The sequence below is a fragment of the Nelumbo lutea genome, chromosome 5, assembly GCF_056320005.1.
Source record: "Nelumbo lutea isolate HS-2025 chromosome 5, American lotus-T2T, whole genome shotgun sequence".
NCBI lineage: Eukaryota > Viridiplantae > Streptophyta > Magnoliopsida > Proteales > Nelumbonaceae > Nelumbo > Nelumbo lutea.
In genome coordinates, this window is record NC_142688.1 from 50,084,031 (window position 1) to 50,102,840 (window position 18,810).

At 37.2% G+C, this 18,810-nt stretch overlaps 2 protein-coding genes and 1 long non-coding RNA gene across 3 annotated transcripts; 1 reads left to right on the forward strand and 2 right to left on the reverse strand.

The window, feature by feature from the left end:
* Nucleotides 1–3,093: 3,093 nt before the first annotated feature.
* On the reverse strand, nucleotides 3,094–7,782 carry LOC148852303 (uncharacterized). The gene is made up of 3 exons (XR_016100000.1): nucleotides 7,638–7,782; nucleotides 4,860–4,900; nucleotides 3,094–3,477 (listed from the first exon to the last, which is right to left on the reverse strand). It is a non-coding gene; the product is annotated as an uncharacterized LOC148852303 (long non-coding RNA).
* On the reverse strand, nucleotides 4,946–7,644 carry LOC148852304 (uncharacterized). Its single transcript, XM_088947919.1, has one exon. The coding sequence runs from the start codon at nucleotides 7,034–7,036 to the stop codon at nucleotides 5,129–5,131; it is 1,908 nt and encodes a 635-aa protein (XP_088804045.1). The 5' UTR covers nucleotides 7,037–7,644; the 3' UTR covers nucleotides 4,946–5,128.
* A 2,301-nt stretch (nucleotides 7,783–10,083) lies between the features above and the next one.
* LOC148852305 (uncharacterized) lies at nucleotides 10,084–10,677 on the forward strand. Its single transcript, XM_088945778.1, has one exon. It carries the CDS (start codon nucleotides 10,084–10,086, stop codon nucleotides 10,675–10,677), a length of 594 nt encoding a protein of 197 aa, XP_088801904.1.
* The last annotated feature ends 8,133 nt before the right edge of the window (nucleotides 10,678–18,810 follow it).

Consider the following 18,810-nt stretch of genomic DNA (forward strand, 5'->3'; position numbering starts at 1 on the left):
AAAAATTAATACTTTGGAAATGCTACAGAAGAGAAAACCCAATTTATTTCTCTCACAAGTGGTGTGTCTTGTGCAGATCTAATAACGAGAGTTGCTTTCGCCTACTGATTCCCTACTCTTTTGTTGTAGATATATGGAATTGGTTTTTCTTTCTTTCTTATTAGTGGAAGCTAACTTGCTGTTTGATCCTTTTACGTATATTTGGCCAAAAAAGAGGGGAAGGATAATGTGGAGGTGTGTTAGAGCAGCATTGGTTTGGACCATTTGGAAAGAGAGGAATGCGAGAATCTTCTCTGAGAATGAGAGAAGGAACAGATAAGGGACTGTGTGATTATTAGAGTGATTGATTCTAGGAGGAATGGTAAACCTGGTCTGATTTGCAAATTGGACATGGAAAAAACCTATGATCATGTCAACTGGAGATATCTAGATTTTGTGCTGACAACAATGAATTCTGGTAAAAAATTGAGGAACTAGATAAAGGTATGTGTTAAAAGTGTGCACTAACTTGTTTATGACACCTTATGTTTTATAGATGCTGTGCAGGTTTGAAGTTTGTCTTTGGTCTCAAGGTAAATCTGGGGAAGAGTGTAGTTTTTCATTTTGGCCTTGTTGACAACTTAGAAGCTTTGGCTGAAGTGTTGGCTTGTCAACTGAATCACCTTCTAGGGAAATATCTGGGGCTCCCTCTTGGAGAAAAGTGTAGCTCTGCTTCTGTCTGGGATCCTATAGTTGAGCGGATCGAAAGGAAGTTAGGCTCTTAGAAGGCAAAATACCTCTCCATAGGAGGTAGAGTGACACTCTTGAAGAGTACCCTCTTAAATCTCCCTACATATTTTCTTTCTCTCTTTCCCATCCCCTTCAAGGTGGCAAAGAAATTGGAATCCCATTAGAGAAATTTCCTCTGGAACTGCTGGGAAGACGAAAGGAATATTCACCTTGTTAAGTGGGATCAAGTTTGCTTGCCTTTAGAAGGAGGCTTGAGTAGAAGGAAATTAAAAGTGCTCAATACTGCCCTCCTAAGCAAATGGTTATGGGGGTTTGGAGCTGAAAGGAATGAATGGTGGAGGGATCTAACTACAGCTAAATTTGGGGTGGATTGGGGTAATTGGAGTTCCTTGGTCCAACTGCAAAATTGGGGTTGTTCTCTTTGGAAAGGAATTTTGAAGTCCCTTCTTAGCAAGACAGATATTGCTGGCTTTCCCAGGAAACAGGTGTAGAACCCAATCAACCCTTCCAAGGCAAACTTTCTTGTTTGGGTTTTGACCTTAAATAAGTGTTTCAAAACTCAAATTGGATAGGAAAGGGTGGCAGATTTCTGTCCGGGCTGTGGGCTGTGTGGACTAGTACGAGAGACGGTCGACCACTTCATTATCCACTACCATATTTCTACCAAGATTTGGGATCATTTCCTCAAAGCTACTGGGTTGACTGGGTCATGCCCAACACTGTCAAAGACTTGTTATGTTTTTAGAAGGTGCCTGGTCTAAAGAAGAAGGGGAAGCTGGTCCGGAAAACTATCCCTGCGGCTGTTCTAGTGACTATTTGGTTTAAGAGAAATAGTTGAGTTTTCTGTAACAAAGTGAAAAACTCAGAAGATCCAATACAAACTGCATGTGAACAAACTTGCCTCTTGGTTTCTGTAACTTCTGAGTTTAAGCACCAAAATGTGTTTCGGATTCTTTATTCTTAGTCTGTATGGAATTTGTATTGTGTTTTTCTCTTTTTCTGGTTAGGTGTACGAGGAAGTTGCAATCCTTTCTTCCTTCCATTAATAAATTTCTGGGTAAATTACAAAGACCCCGTACTATGGGGTTAGTGTTGTAATCCTTTCTTCCTTCCATTAAAGTACAGGGGGCCTTTGCCACTGACCCCATAATATGGGGTCCTTTGTAATTTACCCTAAATTTTTTTACCTTACCTTTCAAAAGAAATGCTTGGAGTGACTCATTGGATCAAATCTATGGATTTGTTTTCTCAAATTTCTCCTGATGACTTGTGGAGAAATTGGAAATGAGTGGCAAGTTCTTTCAGAAGGGAAAGAATGAATGCAGCATGTCTACCCCGACTTAAAAACTATGTGAAGCTGAATTTTAATAGGAGCAATAGGGGGAATCCAGGACCTACTGGTATAGGAGAGGTTGTGAGAGACATGGAAGGCAAAACGTTAGCCTTGTTTTCTGGCCCGGTTGGCATTGGGGACTCTCTCAAGGCAGAATTGCTTACTGCATTACAAGGAGCACAAATTGCTAATGAACTAAACTTAACCGATTTTGTGATTTAAGGGGACTCAAAACTGGTGGTGGGTTGGTTAAACGATCTAGAATCTGTAATATGGTGCTATAGGGATGAGATAAAAAAGCTTTTATGGATTACCAAGAATATGAACTTAAGGGTAGAATGGGTGAGAAGATTGGCAATTGGGTTAGTTAATACTCTACCCAAACGAGGGGTGAATAGAAAATCTTTGTTTTGGGCTCACTTGTAATATTTTCTGTTCTGTTTGTTTATAGAGGTAGCATTCCTGCCTCTAAGGGATGCTTGTAAAGATATATCTTCAAAATTAATAAAATCTATTTTCACTTACAAAAAAAAAGAAGCAGATGTGGAAGAAAAAAATGTATTGATTTGATAAAACTTTAAGTTATCCCTTATTGGTTTAAGCTTTGAAGTCACTGAGGGTTCAATAAAGCAATTGGCAATGTCTATATTGATTACACCCTAACAAATAAGAAAATAATAAAAAGAAATCGGTATATAAGCACATAGAATCAATATTTTAGCTTTAGCGTCTATTTTATAATAATAGTCTCATATTTTTATAACACAATGTATAGCATTGCTTGGCGATTAGGCGAGGTAAGCCCCCAAGGGCTCCTCGTCGCCCAGATAATCGTCTAGGCACCTGCCTAGGTGGCCTTGACAACTATGAACAAAACTAATTAGCAATTATTCATGTTTATGCGTTAAACACCCAGAAGTCATGGCTTACATCAAAACCTGAATTAATTAATTATTATACACTTTTTATTCATCCTGTTATGGAAGATGATGACATCCATATCAAACTGGTCTGTTGAGTAGCAGTCCTAACTGAAGGCTTTTCCAGATTTGATTGTATCATACCATACACTGATGTACAGATAGTATTTCAAAATATCATCATCAGATATTTAAAGAGGTCATAAACATAAACATAGTTTGAGCACATATTAAAATCATATTTTAACGGTAAAAAGAAATCCAAAAGGAAATGTTGTTAGGTCTGTATAGGCCCCATTGGGAGGGCTTAAGCTTTTGTTTGAGTTGCTTTAGCTGAAATGCTTTGAGGAAGCCATTAAAAGAAGCAAGAGAGAATTTCAAGCAGCTTAAAAATATTCAGTTTGGGCTCTCTGGATTTCTCACTGAATATTGCTTATGGGGTTTCTGGGTGGGCCCCACCTTGCAAAGCCGAATGCAGCAACATGAGAGCCCTCCCTAACAGGCACATAATAAGGATAAATTGTCAGTAACTCTACTACTTAGAAACTCAACACTTGAGACCAGTAAACATGTTAATAGATTTTATGATTTTAATAGTGGTATCAAGGTATAGTAGTTTGTTTAGGGGCTATGAAATGCATGCCTTTTTTCTAAAAAATTAAGTAAAGTTTCAGAATTTTTGTAAGAACAATGCTTTTAAACTGAATTACAAACTACTAAACCTCCTCAATAGAACAATTCACATCCATATCTAAAACTAATAATTCTCGTGCCAAAATCAACAGAACAGTTTTCTATATTTAAGCATCAACCAGGTGACCTCGTGCATAAATATTTTTCAACCCCAACCCAACCTAACTTTTACAGGGTAACTTGGCCCAAGTTGCACCCACAATACAACACCTTTGACTGGTGAGCCTTTCCCCTCTCAGTCTCTCACTGTGCTTGGAGAAAAGGAGGCATACCAAGAAGCCGGAATAGGAGTGGAGTTCTCATCTCCAACTCGGCCCAAGTTGCACCCAAAACACAACACCTTTGACTGGTGAGCCTTTCCCCTCTCAGTCTCTCACTGTGCTTGGAGGAAAGGAGGCATACCAAGAACCTGGAATAGGAGTGGAGTTCTCATCTGCAACCTGATTTGTAAAGAAGTTGAGTATTATATAACTCCAAATTCTGGAGAGAAGTTTACATAGTCTTCTAAGGTGGATAGGGTTCTTCTAAGGTGGATAGGGTGGTGGTGGGGGATCTATGCCCCCAAGGTTCTTTAAATATAAGCTACAGTTACCTCAAGTAATTTTAACCTTCTATTCTTAAATGTAAAAAGAAAAAGAGAAACTAACCTGATTCTACCAGAAAATCATAATTCTCCATTCAAGATTTCTGTTGTTTCTTTTTCTTAGTGGTGGAGAAACCATTATAGAAAGAAAATTGAACTGTTGAAGAACTAGGTTCTCACAATCAATATTCTAGAACCTTTTTTCTCTGCAAAGAACCCTAAGAATAAGATCAGAGGTGCAAGTTGGTTCACTGATTTGAAGAATTTACACACAATCAGGACCTTGGCCCTTGGTCAGGCCCATTCAAATTTCAAGAAATCCTTGACCCAAGCCTGCCCAAGTTAAACAAGGGAAGGAGAGACAATGGAAAATTTGATAAGCTTAAAAGACTATTTTAGACATTAAACTGTCTGGATAAAGTAAAATATTTTATAAGTATTTAAAATCCAAAAGAAAATCATACAGACGATTACTCTCTTTTGGTTATCAGATTTTCTTAAGATGTCCAAAAGCTAACTATATAGATGAAAGAAGCTTAGATATTATATGAAAAAAATTCTAAAAAAGTAATGAAATAAGAAAAAGATCTTTCTAACTCACTTTTTTAGTAGAAAAGAGATCCTCTGAAGCTCTGCAGTTCTCTAGCATTAAACCATTAGATTAGAAACTCGGTACAAACCATAAAATTAATAACCACTGAATGTAAATAACTACCACCGTAAATTCTATAATTCACATATCTATATACATATTTTGAACTATAATCAATTTATGAAAAGGAAGAATCAATATGTGAACTATAATCAATCCATATAAAGCATCAATCAATCTATACAGAAGGGCAGTCCCATCACTAAACCTTCACTTTCTTAAACATGTTGATCATGGACTGAATGGTTTCCTGTATTTGCACACTGTCTACCTGCTCTTACTGCCTGAGATGCCTGATGTAAACTTTGGAGCCCACAACCAAGACGAGCAATGGAGGGAGCTGCAGGGAGAGTCTCAGCAGCACACTCAATTCCATCTCCACACACAAGCAATCCAGTGCACATTGCAGCACTGCACATAAATGTGGCCCATGGCATACCACGGAAAGACTGAACCCGTCGTTTCCTCATTATTTCATAGAATGCTGTCCGCATGGCTGAAAGACTGGTCCGCTGAGCATAGGTTACAAAACTGTGTGCTACTGCATGGATTTTATCTGCAGAAGCTGTTGCCTTCATAGCAGATGTAGTTTTTGCTCCAGAACCAGCAAATCCTGGTATTACCACTTTTGATGGGCCAACGGTTTTGGTAAAGGTGATTGCTACTGCCTTCTGAGTTTGGGCAAAAAAGAGTTTAAGTGAAGCAGGTACTTTCAATGTAAGTAATTTCACAAAGGTTGATGCAGGGACAACTTTGGAGAGGGATGAAACCCCTAAAACTGCTGTTGCTCCCGCCCCAACTGCCACCACTGGTTTATCAGCTAATAACTTCCTTCTTTCCATGTTTTCAGAAGAATAAAAGTTTCCCTCATTGTCAAGCCTTTTAAAGAACTGTTCAGCTAAGTCCTCAATCTCTTGAGGCACAGGAGTATTCCAGTGTTTCCTAAGTCCAGCTAAGCTACTGCTATCCACTATAGCCACAATGGATCTGAACTTCTTAGTCTGGCCACGAAGGGTTTGAGCTAGGAGAGCATGAGATTTGTCCTCAATAGGCAGCTCTGAAAAATTAGTTTTAACCGAATTGGGGTTCTGCAAAAGGTCAGTGGTGCACCTGCCAGCATTATTGTTGCACAGCCTAAGACTCTCTACTGCAACTCGGAAGGAGTGAACTTCAGATAGAAGCTTTGCATCCACATTTTGCCCATTGTCCACGTTAAAAAGCATCTTCTGTGCATGGGCAAGGGCTCTTCTAACTGATGGGATATCAATGAAGATACAGTGTAGATCGCTTAGGAAGCCATAAATGGATTGGGCAAATGATGGTACCTGGTAATTGCATCCCAATTGACAATCTCCAGACCCTACATCTGAGATAGAACCAGAAACACTTGAATCAGAAGTGGAGAAGGCTAGAGATGAAGCTATTGGTTTCACTCTCTGGGTTTGAACATCACTAGCATGGGAGGATAATCGCTTTGAACTTGATGAAACAAAAGATGCTGCTTGGCGAGGTACTAAACTACTTGATTGTAGAGCTCGAGCTTGAAACATTTTACCAACATCAGGTTCAGTGGAAGACGCCTCACTAGCATCTCCAAGTGGTGATTCAAGCAACAGGACAGAGGAGCCGACCTCCTTAGCAGCCCTTTTAGCAGCCAAGAAATGCCCATGAACTCCAACTCCGAAAATCTCTCGGAGAACCAAACTACGGGCCAGCTTCTCGTACTTCTCTTTGTTGAATTTGTTGACAAAACAACCTTTGAGCACCCCAAAAGTTGAAGTAGGAACAGAGTTTGCTATATCATCCCTCAAAATCTTCTCCTCGTCGTCAATTTCAGTTGGATCCAACAAAGAAACCTGAGAAACAACCACATCTGGCCGAACTTCTTTAATAAGACACTCAGCATCAGTAGCCGATTGCTCAGATAACTTCTCCGCAGCTAGTATATATATAATAGACTGAGACTCAGGTTCACGAATGGAAAACACGAATTGTTTTGTTTGCTCGGGTATCGAAAGCCCACGAACAATTCTATCCGAGGCTTTCACATCATCAGGCCTCGAATCAAGTTTCCATAGAGCAAATGGCCACAAATTCCCAAGAAAAGAAAAAATTTCAGGAGCCATGACACAAACATTGAAATTAGAAACAATTCGAACTTTACATCAAAGCATCCAATCTCAACTTGTTTGTCTCACAACCATCCTCGAAGAAATCCTCCAAGCCGTTTTTCCCTTTTTCTTCTGCCGTTCTCTCTCTCACTTTCTTAGTCTATAAAACACACAGAATAACCCACAATCGAGAAATACCCTTACCAAATCAAGTAAACTAATTCCAGAGATGAGCGAAGCAAAGCCCTAATTCCCTCCAAAAGGCTTTGACACAAGCATACAAACCCAAGATGATATTGTCAGGAATAAGAAACTCAATTAATCGATCCCCCACAATCCAGACCCAATTCGAATTTCATCGTTCAATTCAGAAGCAACTAAACCCATCAACAACAGCCATTCAATAAAAAAATAGTAATCTAACTTTCCAGCAAGAGCCTCACTTCATCATGTTCATTCAATACCTATCTCATTCAACACGGCAACCAAAGCACAAAAACTTCTTCTGATTCAAACAACCATGAATCCGAAACCGATTCATGAAAGCCAAAAACGAGAAAACTTGCAGATCAAAGAACTGAAAGGATTTTGATTGTCCTTATTCATGTTTACTTACCTGGAAATTTGGAAGAAAAGAATTGAAGCACAGCGATTGCATGTGATAAAAAAAAAATTCTCTTTTCGCCGTTCGACGGAGGACTTCTCTCTCGCACCTTCTCGCTTCTCCTTTGGTAGCGTAGCGTAGGGCTGTCGACTGGACTGCTGTTAATGGACCGGACCATCCTATTAATTAAACACCCGTAGCCGTAGAGTTGAGAGTTGTCAACTGGACGGGTCCGTTCGGGACAAGGAGGTGTATCAGTTCCAATCCGATAAGTAATCAGGATATCCAATATCCGGAACCGAAACAATCATTCATCCTGATAATCGGGTCTGACCCGATTAGATCCGCTTATATTTCTTATCTACAATTATCAATTATACTAGCAATTTTGAACCTCATTTTGAAAGTAAAATAATAAATTATTGGTTTGGATCCTTTCCGATCAAATTGAAATGGATAATCACCATCCAATCCATTAAAAGTGCAATTCAAATTCCAAAGCTAAGGGGGAATAGTCACCATTCAAGCCCATATAGCTTGCTCATTGTCAGTAGGTCCCTCCATGAAGGGGAAATGGTTATCCAGACCTGTTTTGAGAATTCATATTCATAAATATGTGATTATTATCTATCTCATGGTTTTTAAAACTATATTGGACTGGACGGTCGGATTGAAATAACCAGGAACCGGTCACCTAACTAGTTCTATTTTCTTTCAAAATCGTTGATTTTGATCAATAAACTGCTGAACCGATTGGTTAATTGTTTAAACAGTTTTAATCGTTTTTCAAATTTTTTACTTTTTTGTCAAAATGGGCCAACCATTCAAATCACCGGTTCGATTTAAAAAAACCATGATCTATATCTCTTGTCGCAGAAATTGCACAATCTATCATCTATATTAAAACCTCTCTTCCAAAGGTTACATTTGGAAATCGAGAAGTTGCCATCTGATATGAACCTCCAAATCATCCTATCATCAATAGGGTTAGAAGGAATGAAAATCAATTTGATCTTTTGCCATAATTGGTTGTGGAGTATTCCACAAATTATATAAATTTTTTTTCCAACGTGTTAAGATGTTCTATCATGATCAATTACAACACTAGACACTGTCATATTTTTATCTTTAATCAAATTCTCGTCCAGAAATTAATGGAACTACCATTTCCCACGGTCTATCCAATACCCTTATACCTAGCCAAAAGAATACCTCTCCAAGCCTAGAAAATTCCTTTTTTGGCTTTAACATTCTAGAAATTATCATTTTTAAATATTTTTCTCTCATAACTTTCACCCAAATGTTATCCTCTTCTCTAGTCTAATTTAGCTAAACTAGCTTCATTCACCCAATACAAGTTTATTAAACCCATGCCCCCCAACACACACACATTTTGGGGTGCAAGTTTTGTTTTTGTTTTTTTTTTTTTTTTGTTCTTATGAATTAAGCAAAGCCAATATACTTTTTTTATTTTTTTATTTTTTTGCTTCAAGCAAAGCCAATATACTTGCTAGAGAGAAAGAGAGTTTTTTATTTCCATGCTGCAAGTCTTAAGGAAATTTTTTGTTTAATATTAAGAAAAGTATCCTTTGTTACTCTCCCAGTGATTAGTGAAGCCCCGAATAGTGTTTAGAATTACTATCAATGGGAATACTTAGCAACTTAGAAAGAATTTTTTAGAGGTGATGGTGGATGTTCTTTGAAAACTTAACATCCAATTTAGTAAAATTTGGGCACTATCCAAAGGCTTTTTGCAGAGCTCGTCAAGATCTCTTTGATCTTTAAGCAAAGTAGGGATGATGGTTTTTGCAACAACTAAATAGTCATCCACAAATTGAAGAGTAGGAATAAGAGGATAACCCCTAAATGCTTTGTAACTAATAGGGTTTCCTAGTTCACATGATTCTCTTATTAACATCTTATTGAGGGTCTCAACACAAAGGACAAAAATTTAAGGCAATAGGGGTCCCCTTGTTGAATAGCTTTAGTAAGTTCGAATTCCCCTGACAGGCTACCATTAATTTAAATTTGGTACAAGACTGACTTAATGAATTCCATAACCCACGATATCCACTTATCATGGAACAAAATTTGTAAGGATTTTTTTAATAAAATCCCATCCCAATCTATCAGTCTTTTTCTATGTCAATTTTACATGCCATAATGTCCAAACTTCCTTTTTTCTTGTTCATGAAATGAAACACTTCATGAGCAATGGAGATGTTGTCATTAATTTGTCTATTAGGCTCAATTTGGAAGGAGTTCAAATTCAAATATGTAGTGCAAAACCATGTATTTTGTATTATTTTATATGTATTTGCACTATATTTTTTGCATTTGTACTCAATTGCTCTTAGGGAAAAATCCTAATATTCTAAATTTAATTCAAATTTGCAACAAATCTTGATTCCTTCAACATTACCGCAATTCCAATATTGGACGGTGATAATTATGTAGAATGGAGCAAATGCTCCACATAATTCTGGGATGCAAAGACCTAGATTTAGCTATACAAGAAAAGAAGAAACCCGTACTTAATGACAATGCATCTCAGAAAGAGAAAGAACACTTAGATGATTGGAAAAGATCCAATCGAATATGCAAATCTATTGTAAAAGCCTGCATAAACAAAAGGATAAGAGGTGTTATTCCTGAGAAGGATATCATGGCTGAATATCTTGTAGCCATCAAAGAACACTTTGTTGCCTCAGAAAAGGTGGTCTCACAGACAATATTGAACAAATTAGTTAACATGAGATTAGCTAATTCAAAATTTGTTAGAGACCATATTTTGGAAATGAAGGACATAAGCGATAAGCTCAATAGCCTTGGTGTGATTGTTACAGAGCCTTTCTTAGTGACCTTTATTCTTACCTTCTTGCCAATTGAGTATGGGCCATTCAAAGTGTCATATAATACTCAAAAGGAACCTTGGTACTTTAATAGTCTCTTGACTATGTGCGTAGAAGAGGAGGAGAGACTTAAACAAGAGAGGCTCGAAATTGCCAATCTTGTTATGAAAGGTGAGATGAAGAGGAAGTGTCCTATATAGAAGAGCAAGGGGCATAAAAATATTAAAGGGAATCCAAAAATTGAGCCCACTTTCTTCTTTTGCAAGAAGAAGGACCGTTTTAGAAGTGACTGCACAAGGTTTATAAGCTGGCTGGAAAAGAAGAAGGGATTGAAGGGGAAATAATTAGGTACTAATATTTTCTTGGTATGTGAATCTAATTTTGTTAAGTCATGCTTTGATTCATGGTGGATTGATTCAGGTGCAACAACCCATAATGTTAACACCATGTAGGGACTGCAAAGGACAAGGAAATCAAAACTGAATGAATAGTTCATCTTCTTGGGAGATGGAAATAAAGTGGTTGTGAAAGCCATAGTTTGAATAGTTCATCTCCTATGGCTTTTACGGGAACTTGATTTTTGTTTCCAAACTAGTACTTGATGGTTATAGACTTAATTTGTATGATAAAAGTTGGAAATATTTGATTCATCTAGATTAATTGGTTTTAGTGATTTAATCGTTAATTTACATAAATTAAACCGCTCATCGGATTTGGACAAACTAATGTCTATAGGAAAATAAATTAAACCGCTCATCTAGAAGGTTAGGTCGCATTTCAGTTGATCACCTTAAGAGACTCATGTGTGATAGAATTTTGCAACGCATGAGCCTTGAGAATTTTTCCACTTGCAACGATTGTATCATAGGAAAATAAATCAACAAGGGAAAGATAACCACAAGGAGTGAAGCAAGACTATCTTTGATTCACACAGACATATGTGGACTGCTCCCTACTTCCTACTTGAGTGGTCAAAGATACTTTATAACGTACACTAATGAGTACTCAAGGTATACGTATATATATCTGCTTCATGAGAAGTTTGAAGCCTTACAAGCATTTAAGACTTTCAAGGTAGAAGTAGAAAAGCAAACCAGGGATACAATAAAGATAGTTCGATTTTATAGAGGAGAAGAATATTATGGGAGATATACTGACTTAGGTCAAAGTCTTGGACCCTTTGCTTTGTTCTTAAGAGAACAAGGTATTGTCGTGCAGTAGGCCATGCCCGGGTCACCAGACTAGAATGGTGTAGCTGAAAGAAGAAACATAACCCTTATGGACATGGTGAGGAGTATGATGAGTGACTCTGTTTTGCCAAAAAAATTATGGAGAGAATCCCTAACAAGCGTAGTATACGTATTAAACAGAGTACTGACCAAGTTGGTACCAAAACTCCATTTGAGTTTGGGGTTGCAGAGCTGAAGTAAGGATATACAACCCACAATTAGGGAAGCAGGATCCTAGGACCATTAGTGGACATTTTGTAGGGTATGCTAAAAGATCCAATCCAAATAATTCCACAAGAATTGTGGAGGAAAGAAATGCAAAATTCTTAGAGGATCTCTTGGAGAGTGGGAATGAACATACCGGAAACAATGAGTTAAGGGAAGTCCAAAATATTGACAGACATCTCAATGTTGTTCTACCTACAGATTTGATTATGGTACAAGAAGAACAATCATAAGTATAACAAACCACTGAGGTAGATGTAATTGTTGCTCATCCAATAGAACCTACTAAGCAAATACCATCTCCTGTAAAGAGCATAGAAGCACCCATACTTCTTAGGAGATCGACTGGAATAAGAAGCACCACATCTTCTGACTATGTGTACGTTCAAGAGACTGGATTTGATATGGGTCCTTTTATAGACCCACTCACATTCAGAGAAGCCATGGATAGTCATAACTCTACACTCTGGCTTAAGGCCATGAAGAGTAAAGTTGAATATATGGTCTCTAATGGTGTTAGAGACTTAGTACCGCTATAGGTAGGTGCTCAAACAATTCCATGCAAGTGGATATTTAATATTAAAAGGACACCTATTTGTGACGTTGAAAGGTACAAATCTAGGCTCGTGGCCAAAGGATACAATATAGAGAAGGGAGTTGACTACAATGAGACATTTTCTCCTATCTCTAAAAAAGACTAATCCAAAACAACCATGCTCTTGGTAGTTCATTATGATATGGAACTACATTAGATGGATGTGACAATGGCCTTTTTGAATGGTGATCTATATGAGGAAATGCACATGAAGCAACCCAAAGGATTTGCGACTGAGGGTAAGGAGCATATGGTTTGTAGATCGAAAAAGGCCATCTATGGGTTGAAATAGGCCTCCAGTCAGTGGTACTACAAACTTTACAATGTTATTTTATCTTTTGGATACAAAGGAAATGTTGAGGATCAATGTATATACCTTAGGGTTAGTAGTAGTAGTTTCGTTGTGCTAGTGTTATATATTGATGATATCTTGTTAAATAGTAGAGATATGGGCCTATTGTACCAAACCAAAGAATTTCTAAAATAGAAATCCGACATGAATGATGTGAGAAAAGCCTCCTATGTTTTAGGAATTGAGATCCAAAGAGATAGAGCTTGTAAGGTTTTGGGGTTATCCCAAAGGGTCTTAGAAATGTTTGGGATGGAAAATTGTGCACCAAGTATAGTTCCCATTCATAAAGGAGATAAACTTAGTAGCGAAAGTTGTTTTCAAACTGAATATAAAAAAAAAGAAGACATGAATAGAGTTCCTTATGCATCAACCATTGGCAGTTTGATGTATGCACAAGTTTGAACAAGACATAACATTGCATTTGCAGTGGGAGTACTGGATAGATTTCAAAGTAACCCAAGTAGGAAACATTGGAGAGTTGCAAAGAAAGTGCTTAGATATTTGCATGGAAATGAATAATATGTTCTCGCGTATAAAAGAGGAAATGATTTGAATTTATGTGGGTATACTGATTCGGATTATGCTGGTTGCCCATACACTAGAAAGCCCACATCGGGATATGTATTCCTACTTGTTAAAGGAGCAATTTCTTGGAGGAGCAGCAAGTAGAAATTAAGAGCTTCCTTCACTATGGAAGCAGAGTTTATTGGGTGCCATGATGCTATGGCACATGCAATGTGGTTAAGAAACTTCATTGTTGGTCTGGGTGCTCTTTTATTGGATTATGTAGACAGACCGATACAACTTAACAACAACAATGCAACAGTTGTGTTTTTCTCTAAAAGTAACAAGAACAATAGCCAAAGCAAGTACATAGATTTAAAGTACTTGGTAGTTAAGGATAGAATACAAGAATGCAAGGTAGACATCCAACATGTTAAAACTTACAAGATATTGGCAGACCACATGACTACAGGTTTATCCCTTATAATTTATCAAAACCATGTGAAAAACATGGGTATTGTTAGTTCCTTGGTTAAAGGCAACTTAATTGGGTGACAAATGTCAATGCTTCTTGTATATGTGGATATCTCATATCCTGTCACCTTGTGAACATATATGTAGTGACAAACAGTGGACCAAAACACAACAGGGTCCTACACTGAGGGTTGTGATGTATAATGGTATAATATGTGAAAAGAAACTCTAATAGTTAGAGGGAACTACCATGATTTGCATTATGCTAGCAATTTCCTAAATGGTTTGGTTACATGTGTATATTTACACAATTATTAGCATTGATCAAGCTAAATTTATTTTATGATTTCTCTTCATGTCCACAATTCGGACCAAGTGGGAGATTGTTTGAAAATACCCATTCGGGTAGGACCCAGATTGTGGCCCATCATAGTGGTCACGATCCAGATTATTTGGTCTTAATCCAACCACCCAAATAGAGCTCATTGTGTGGGTGGTAAGACTTAAACACTTTCCCATAACAATTCCAAATTTTGGGGATTTGACAATTTAAATTTAAATTTGAATAGACCCCATTTAATTGGAAATAATAGAGTTGTTCATTGAGAGTAAAACAAGGGAATTAAATCCCTCTGCTTTAGGCAAACTCCTTAATAAGTGGAGATTGCTTAATAGAATGAATATGAGAGAGGATCCCTCTCCCTTGGGGGCATGGAGCATTATTTCTTTTGACTGACCTCATCTAAACCTCCAACTCATGAGAGTGTATCCTATCAACACTGTTTCTTAGAGAAGGGATTCATGAGAGAATCATTGACTCAAGGGGATAGACTAAGTCCTTGTAGTCACCAAGCATTTACCTTGGTGGTAGAAGGTACTGCATTCAAGTGGAGACACCTGCGTTGATACAACTAAGGAGAACATACAAAGGTTGATACGAGAAGGAAATCGACTTCTATAAACCAAGAATAGTGGTTATGCAAATGGAGGTATAATGTTAATTTTTTTTTTTGTTCTTTTGATCGGCCAAAACAATCACCAGTCTACAAGATCTGATCAAGTTAGACCTATTTTATTATTTCAGTTTTATTATTCCATACTTTTATCTACATTGTTCAAAACTGGTGACTACTCAACCGGCCTACAATTAATACATTCCTATTAATTGTAATGAACTGAAGCACTCTATAATATTTAGAGGATTTAAAGTCCTTGATGGGTGTACTTTCTGATAGCCTCAAGAACAAACATAAATAAAGATGATCACCACTACTCAGCAAGACATCCATCTCAATTACTTCTTTCCCATCCTCTTGGAGACCTAAAGCTGAGTGGAGAGTGTCCGAGACCAAGAATGGCTAAAACAAAATTTTCAAGCCCAAAACAGCCAAGTGGAAGGTATGGATTTATCTATTACATATTTGAATTTCTCTTTTATTTAACAATGTTTAAAAATGCTTGTTAAGACAATTTCTCTTTCTTTTTTTTTTTTTATTTTTTGTTTTGGCCATTTGGTGAAACATCTCTTGGGAGGAGGGGGCTTTGGAGGAATTGAAATCCTTTGTGCCCTCCTAAGCCAATAGAAATCTGCCACATCAGCATGATCTTTTAATTTCAAAGTTAAAGTAATTATTTTTTAAATGATGTGGCAAATTGCCATTGGTTATGTACAGAAATTTTTTTGTACCAAGGGTACAAAGGATGTTACTTTTCTTTGGAGCATTTGAGATTTGTTGTTGATCATCTCAAGCTGTTTGCAAAGAGCTGCATAACCAATCACGAATAACATAACGATATTCCATGTAGATGTTCAATTTGGTAATATTAAAAACCTGCATAGGTTAAGATATTGTCAATAAAGGTAATGGAGGTTTTAGCTAGATGACTTTCCAAATTTTGTTGACATAAGGGCTTACTTTGGTCATATCATAGAAGATTTTAACTTTCTAGTTGCAAATTATCCATGAATTAAAGTTGGAGAGTGTGGATACAAGGTTTTTATTTTCTTTTATCATGTATAAGATCTCAAACCATACTCTAAGGATATTTAGCGGTCCAATCCACAACTAATTACATTAATTTTGTACTCAGCACGGACCTTACTACTAATCAAACTCCATCAATCATTATATAAAGAAGTTATTAGTAGGGATGAATCACATACCTGCACAGAAAGAAGAGTAATTAAGGGAAAGCCAAAATAACAACTTCACAATTAAAAGCACGACTTAATGCTTAACAAAGTTGGGAAATGAGGTTTTTTATTTGATCGCCTCAATATGATGGTCCTTTCATTTAAACAAGAAAATTGATTAGATACAAGGGAAAACTAATTCCACAACTACACAAGTACATATCAATACCAAAATACCAAAACGTGAAAGAACATCGTAAACATAGCTACAAAGTAAAGCCTATTTGATGGGTTTGTGAGGTAGCATGGGAGGCCCATAATTTGGCTGCTAACCATGCAGATCAAGCAACTATTATTGAAGGGGACTCGAGCTTAGTCATCTCCAGCCTTAAAGGTCAAGTGTGTCCCCTTTGGACCAATAGTAATATTGTTAGAGAATGCTTATTGGCTAGAGATCATCTCAGTCAAGGGGTGGAATATAGGCAAGTTTACAGAGAGGTGAATTAAGCGGCGAACTGGATTGCAAAGGAAGCTCTATTAATTGATAATGGATGTATTTCTTTTAATCAATGTAATCACCCCTGGGCCTTGAGTCTAGATTAGTGAATTACATGAATTTACATGACTAAGTAAATATCAATATGACAATACCAAAATGTAGGGGGTTTGTGCTTGGTTAAAGTTCTTCTGGTATCATTTCCATCCACTCTCACTTTTGGTATATAGTTTGCCCAATCAACTCCTCTGTGAAATTTGGTGAATCATTACTGGCTGGTGTACGCCTTACTAATTACTATAATATCTCCACGTCACAGTCATGACCACTAATAATCTTTTAGTGGTGAATCATTATTTTCTTTGTTGTTGTAGACCGGATCTAGTAGGCACAACATAGTAAGCACGTTCAATAAGCACTTAATAAATATTTTGACAATTGTCAAAAGCCTTTTTCAATCTTTTCCAAGGGTAAGTTGGGGTATTTCAAGGGACAAGTATCAAAAAAATCTTCTAAGTGCTTACAATGTTATGCCTACCTTATTGGAATGCAATGGGACATGGGTGCATCCAAATTGTAGTGCCAGGGTTCAATTCTGGACTTTTCTCTGTTCTTTTGGAAATTAGTCTTTTTAGTTTTGATTTTTACATTGTTTACCTACAATCAAATATGGGCATCTATCTAACGAGGTGCATTGTAATTCCGTTTATATGAGCCCATGTCATACATATGTTGTTTTGGATGCCACATAACCTACTACAAATACAAATGTGTGAACCCAGTGAAGGAAGGTTTAGAATCTATCATATGGATTGTCGAACCATGCTAGATGGCTGGGTGAAATTCAAAAATTTTTAGACCTTCCAGGAATCGTATTCCCTAAGTTTTGAAAAATTGCATTTTTCTAGGATTGGTCTTCACAGAACCAGACCAGATTTGAAACCAAACAAAGAGGGAGATGTATACCTGATATGGATAGCACAAGTATAGATTCCAAGGTGGAAGTTCACGCCTAAATCAGTTCCTAAAACTAGCTTCCATTGAAGATGGCGCAGCTTGATCTTGAAGCCAGTTCAGCAATGCAGTTTTCAAGAAAATTGCAATCCAACTGCTTGGATCGAACTAGGGAGGTGAGCACGAAATTTCTCTGAATTTTTCTTGTAAAAATCAGAGAAAGAATTGATCTTTATTAGTCCCAAAAGCTGTAGTTGAACTAGGGTTTCTTGGAAGATAAAAGAAGAAGAGAGAGAACAAAAATGACAAGTGTTCTAGATCAGTTCACCCTCTTTTCTTTTATTTCTATATGGAGCACTTCTTCTGATCAAATTAGGAGATTATCCAAATATTTATTTGGATCTAGACTCTATCAAGAGATAAGTCTTATCCTCTTAAGAGGATAGGTGCTCCATACCCATTTCTAAACCCAGATTCGCTCATGTCACATGACAACTTAAGCTGTCATGTGGCATCTTAATTAATCATATTAATTATGAGCCTTAGGCCCATTAGCTATATGACTCACAACCCAAGAGTGTTGTTCAGCCAATTTAGGTTTGATTTGTATGGCGTGGGACCCCACAATGACCTCACATAAGCTCACATGGGTTCGACCCAACGTTTGTGGAAAGGCCTGGCTGAATTCTTTGCTAAACATAGTGAACCCTTGAACTCATCATTATGGGCTTAAAATGGGCCCATCATTTACAATTAAATGATCATTGAATCCAGCCATCTTATGAAGACCCAAGGATAATGTACTTAAGTAAGATAAAGCCCATTAGGTAATCAGCCCATAATGGTCTCTTACACTTAACTTCTCAGCCCATAATGATCAAACATTACCTAACAGGGAAGGACATCTCCCTTAGCTGCAAGGTGTAGTGTCACACTCTCTGCTTAGATGGATCCCATGAATTAAAACTTTTTGCAAATATTTTTCATAAAACATAATATATATTGCAAAACCAAATCTCAAACACAGTTAAAATTCAATGTTAATAGTTTAGATTTCCATAAAAAAGAGTGTAAACTTGATCATTCACTTTATCTGACAAAGGGGCCAATCCTATCACTATAATCATCCACTTAAGTGAATTCTCAGACTGCCCTAACATACTTAGGTTTTGACCCACAAAGGATCTTACTGATTGGTATATCAAAAACAGTCCAATCTAACACCTAGTGCAATACCATAATCAAGTCTAGGGTAATGTGTAACTTTCCAGTTTTTCCCATCAATCTCCAAGGTCCAGGGTATAATTGGAAAATGGTCTAGGTTCAGTGTTTCAACCAAACATACGCTACATGTGCTTCGGGTCTAACCC

Bases quoted from the DNA above. Each gene is read 5' to 3' on its own strand.
- LOC148852304 (XM_088947919.1), bottom strand. From the start codon at position 7,036: ATGGCTCCTGAAATTTTTTCTTTTCTTGGGAATTTGTGGCCATTTGCT.
- LOC148852305 (XM_088945778.1), top strand. From the start codon at position 10,084: ATGGAGCAAATGCTCCACATAATTCTGGGATGCAAAGACCTAGATTTA.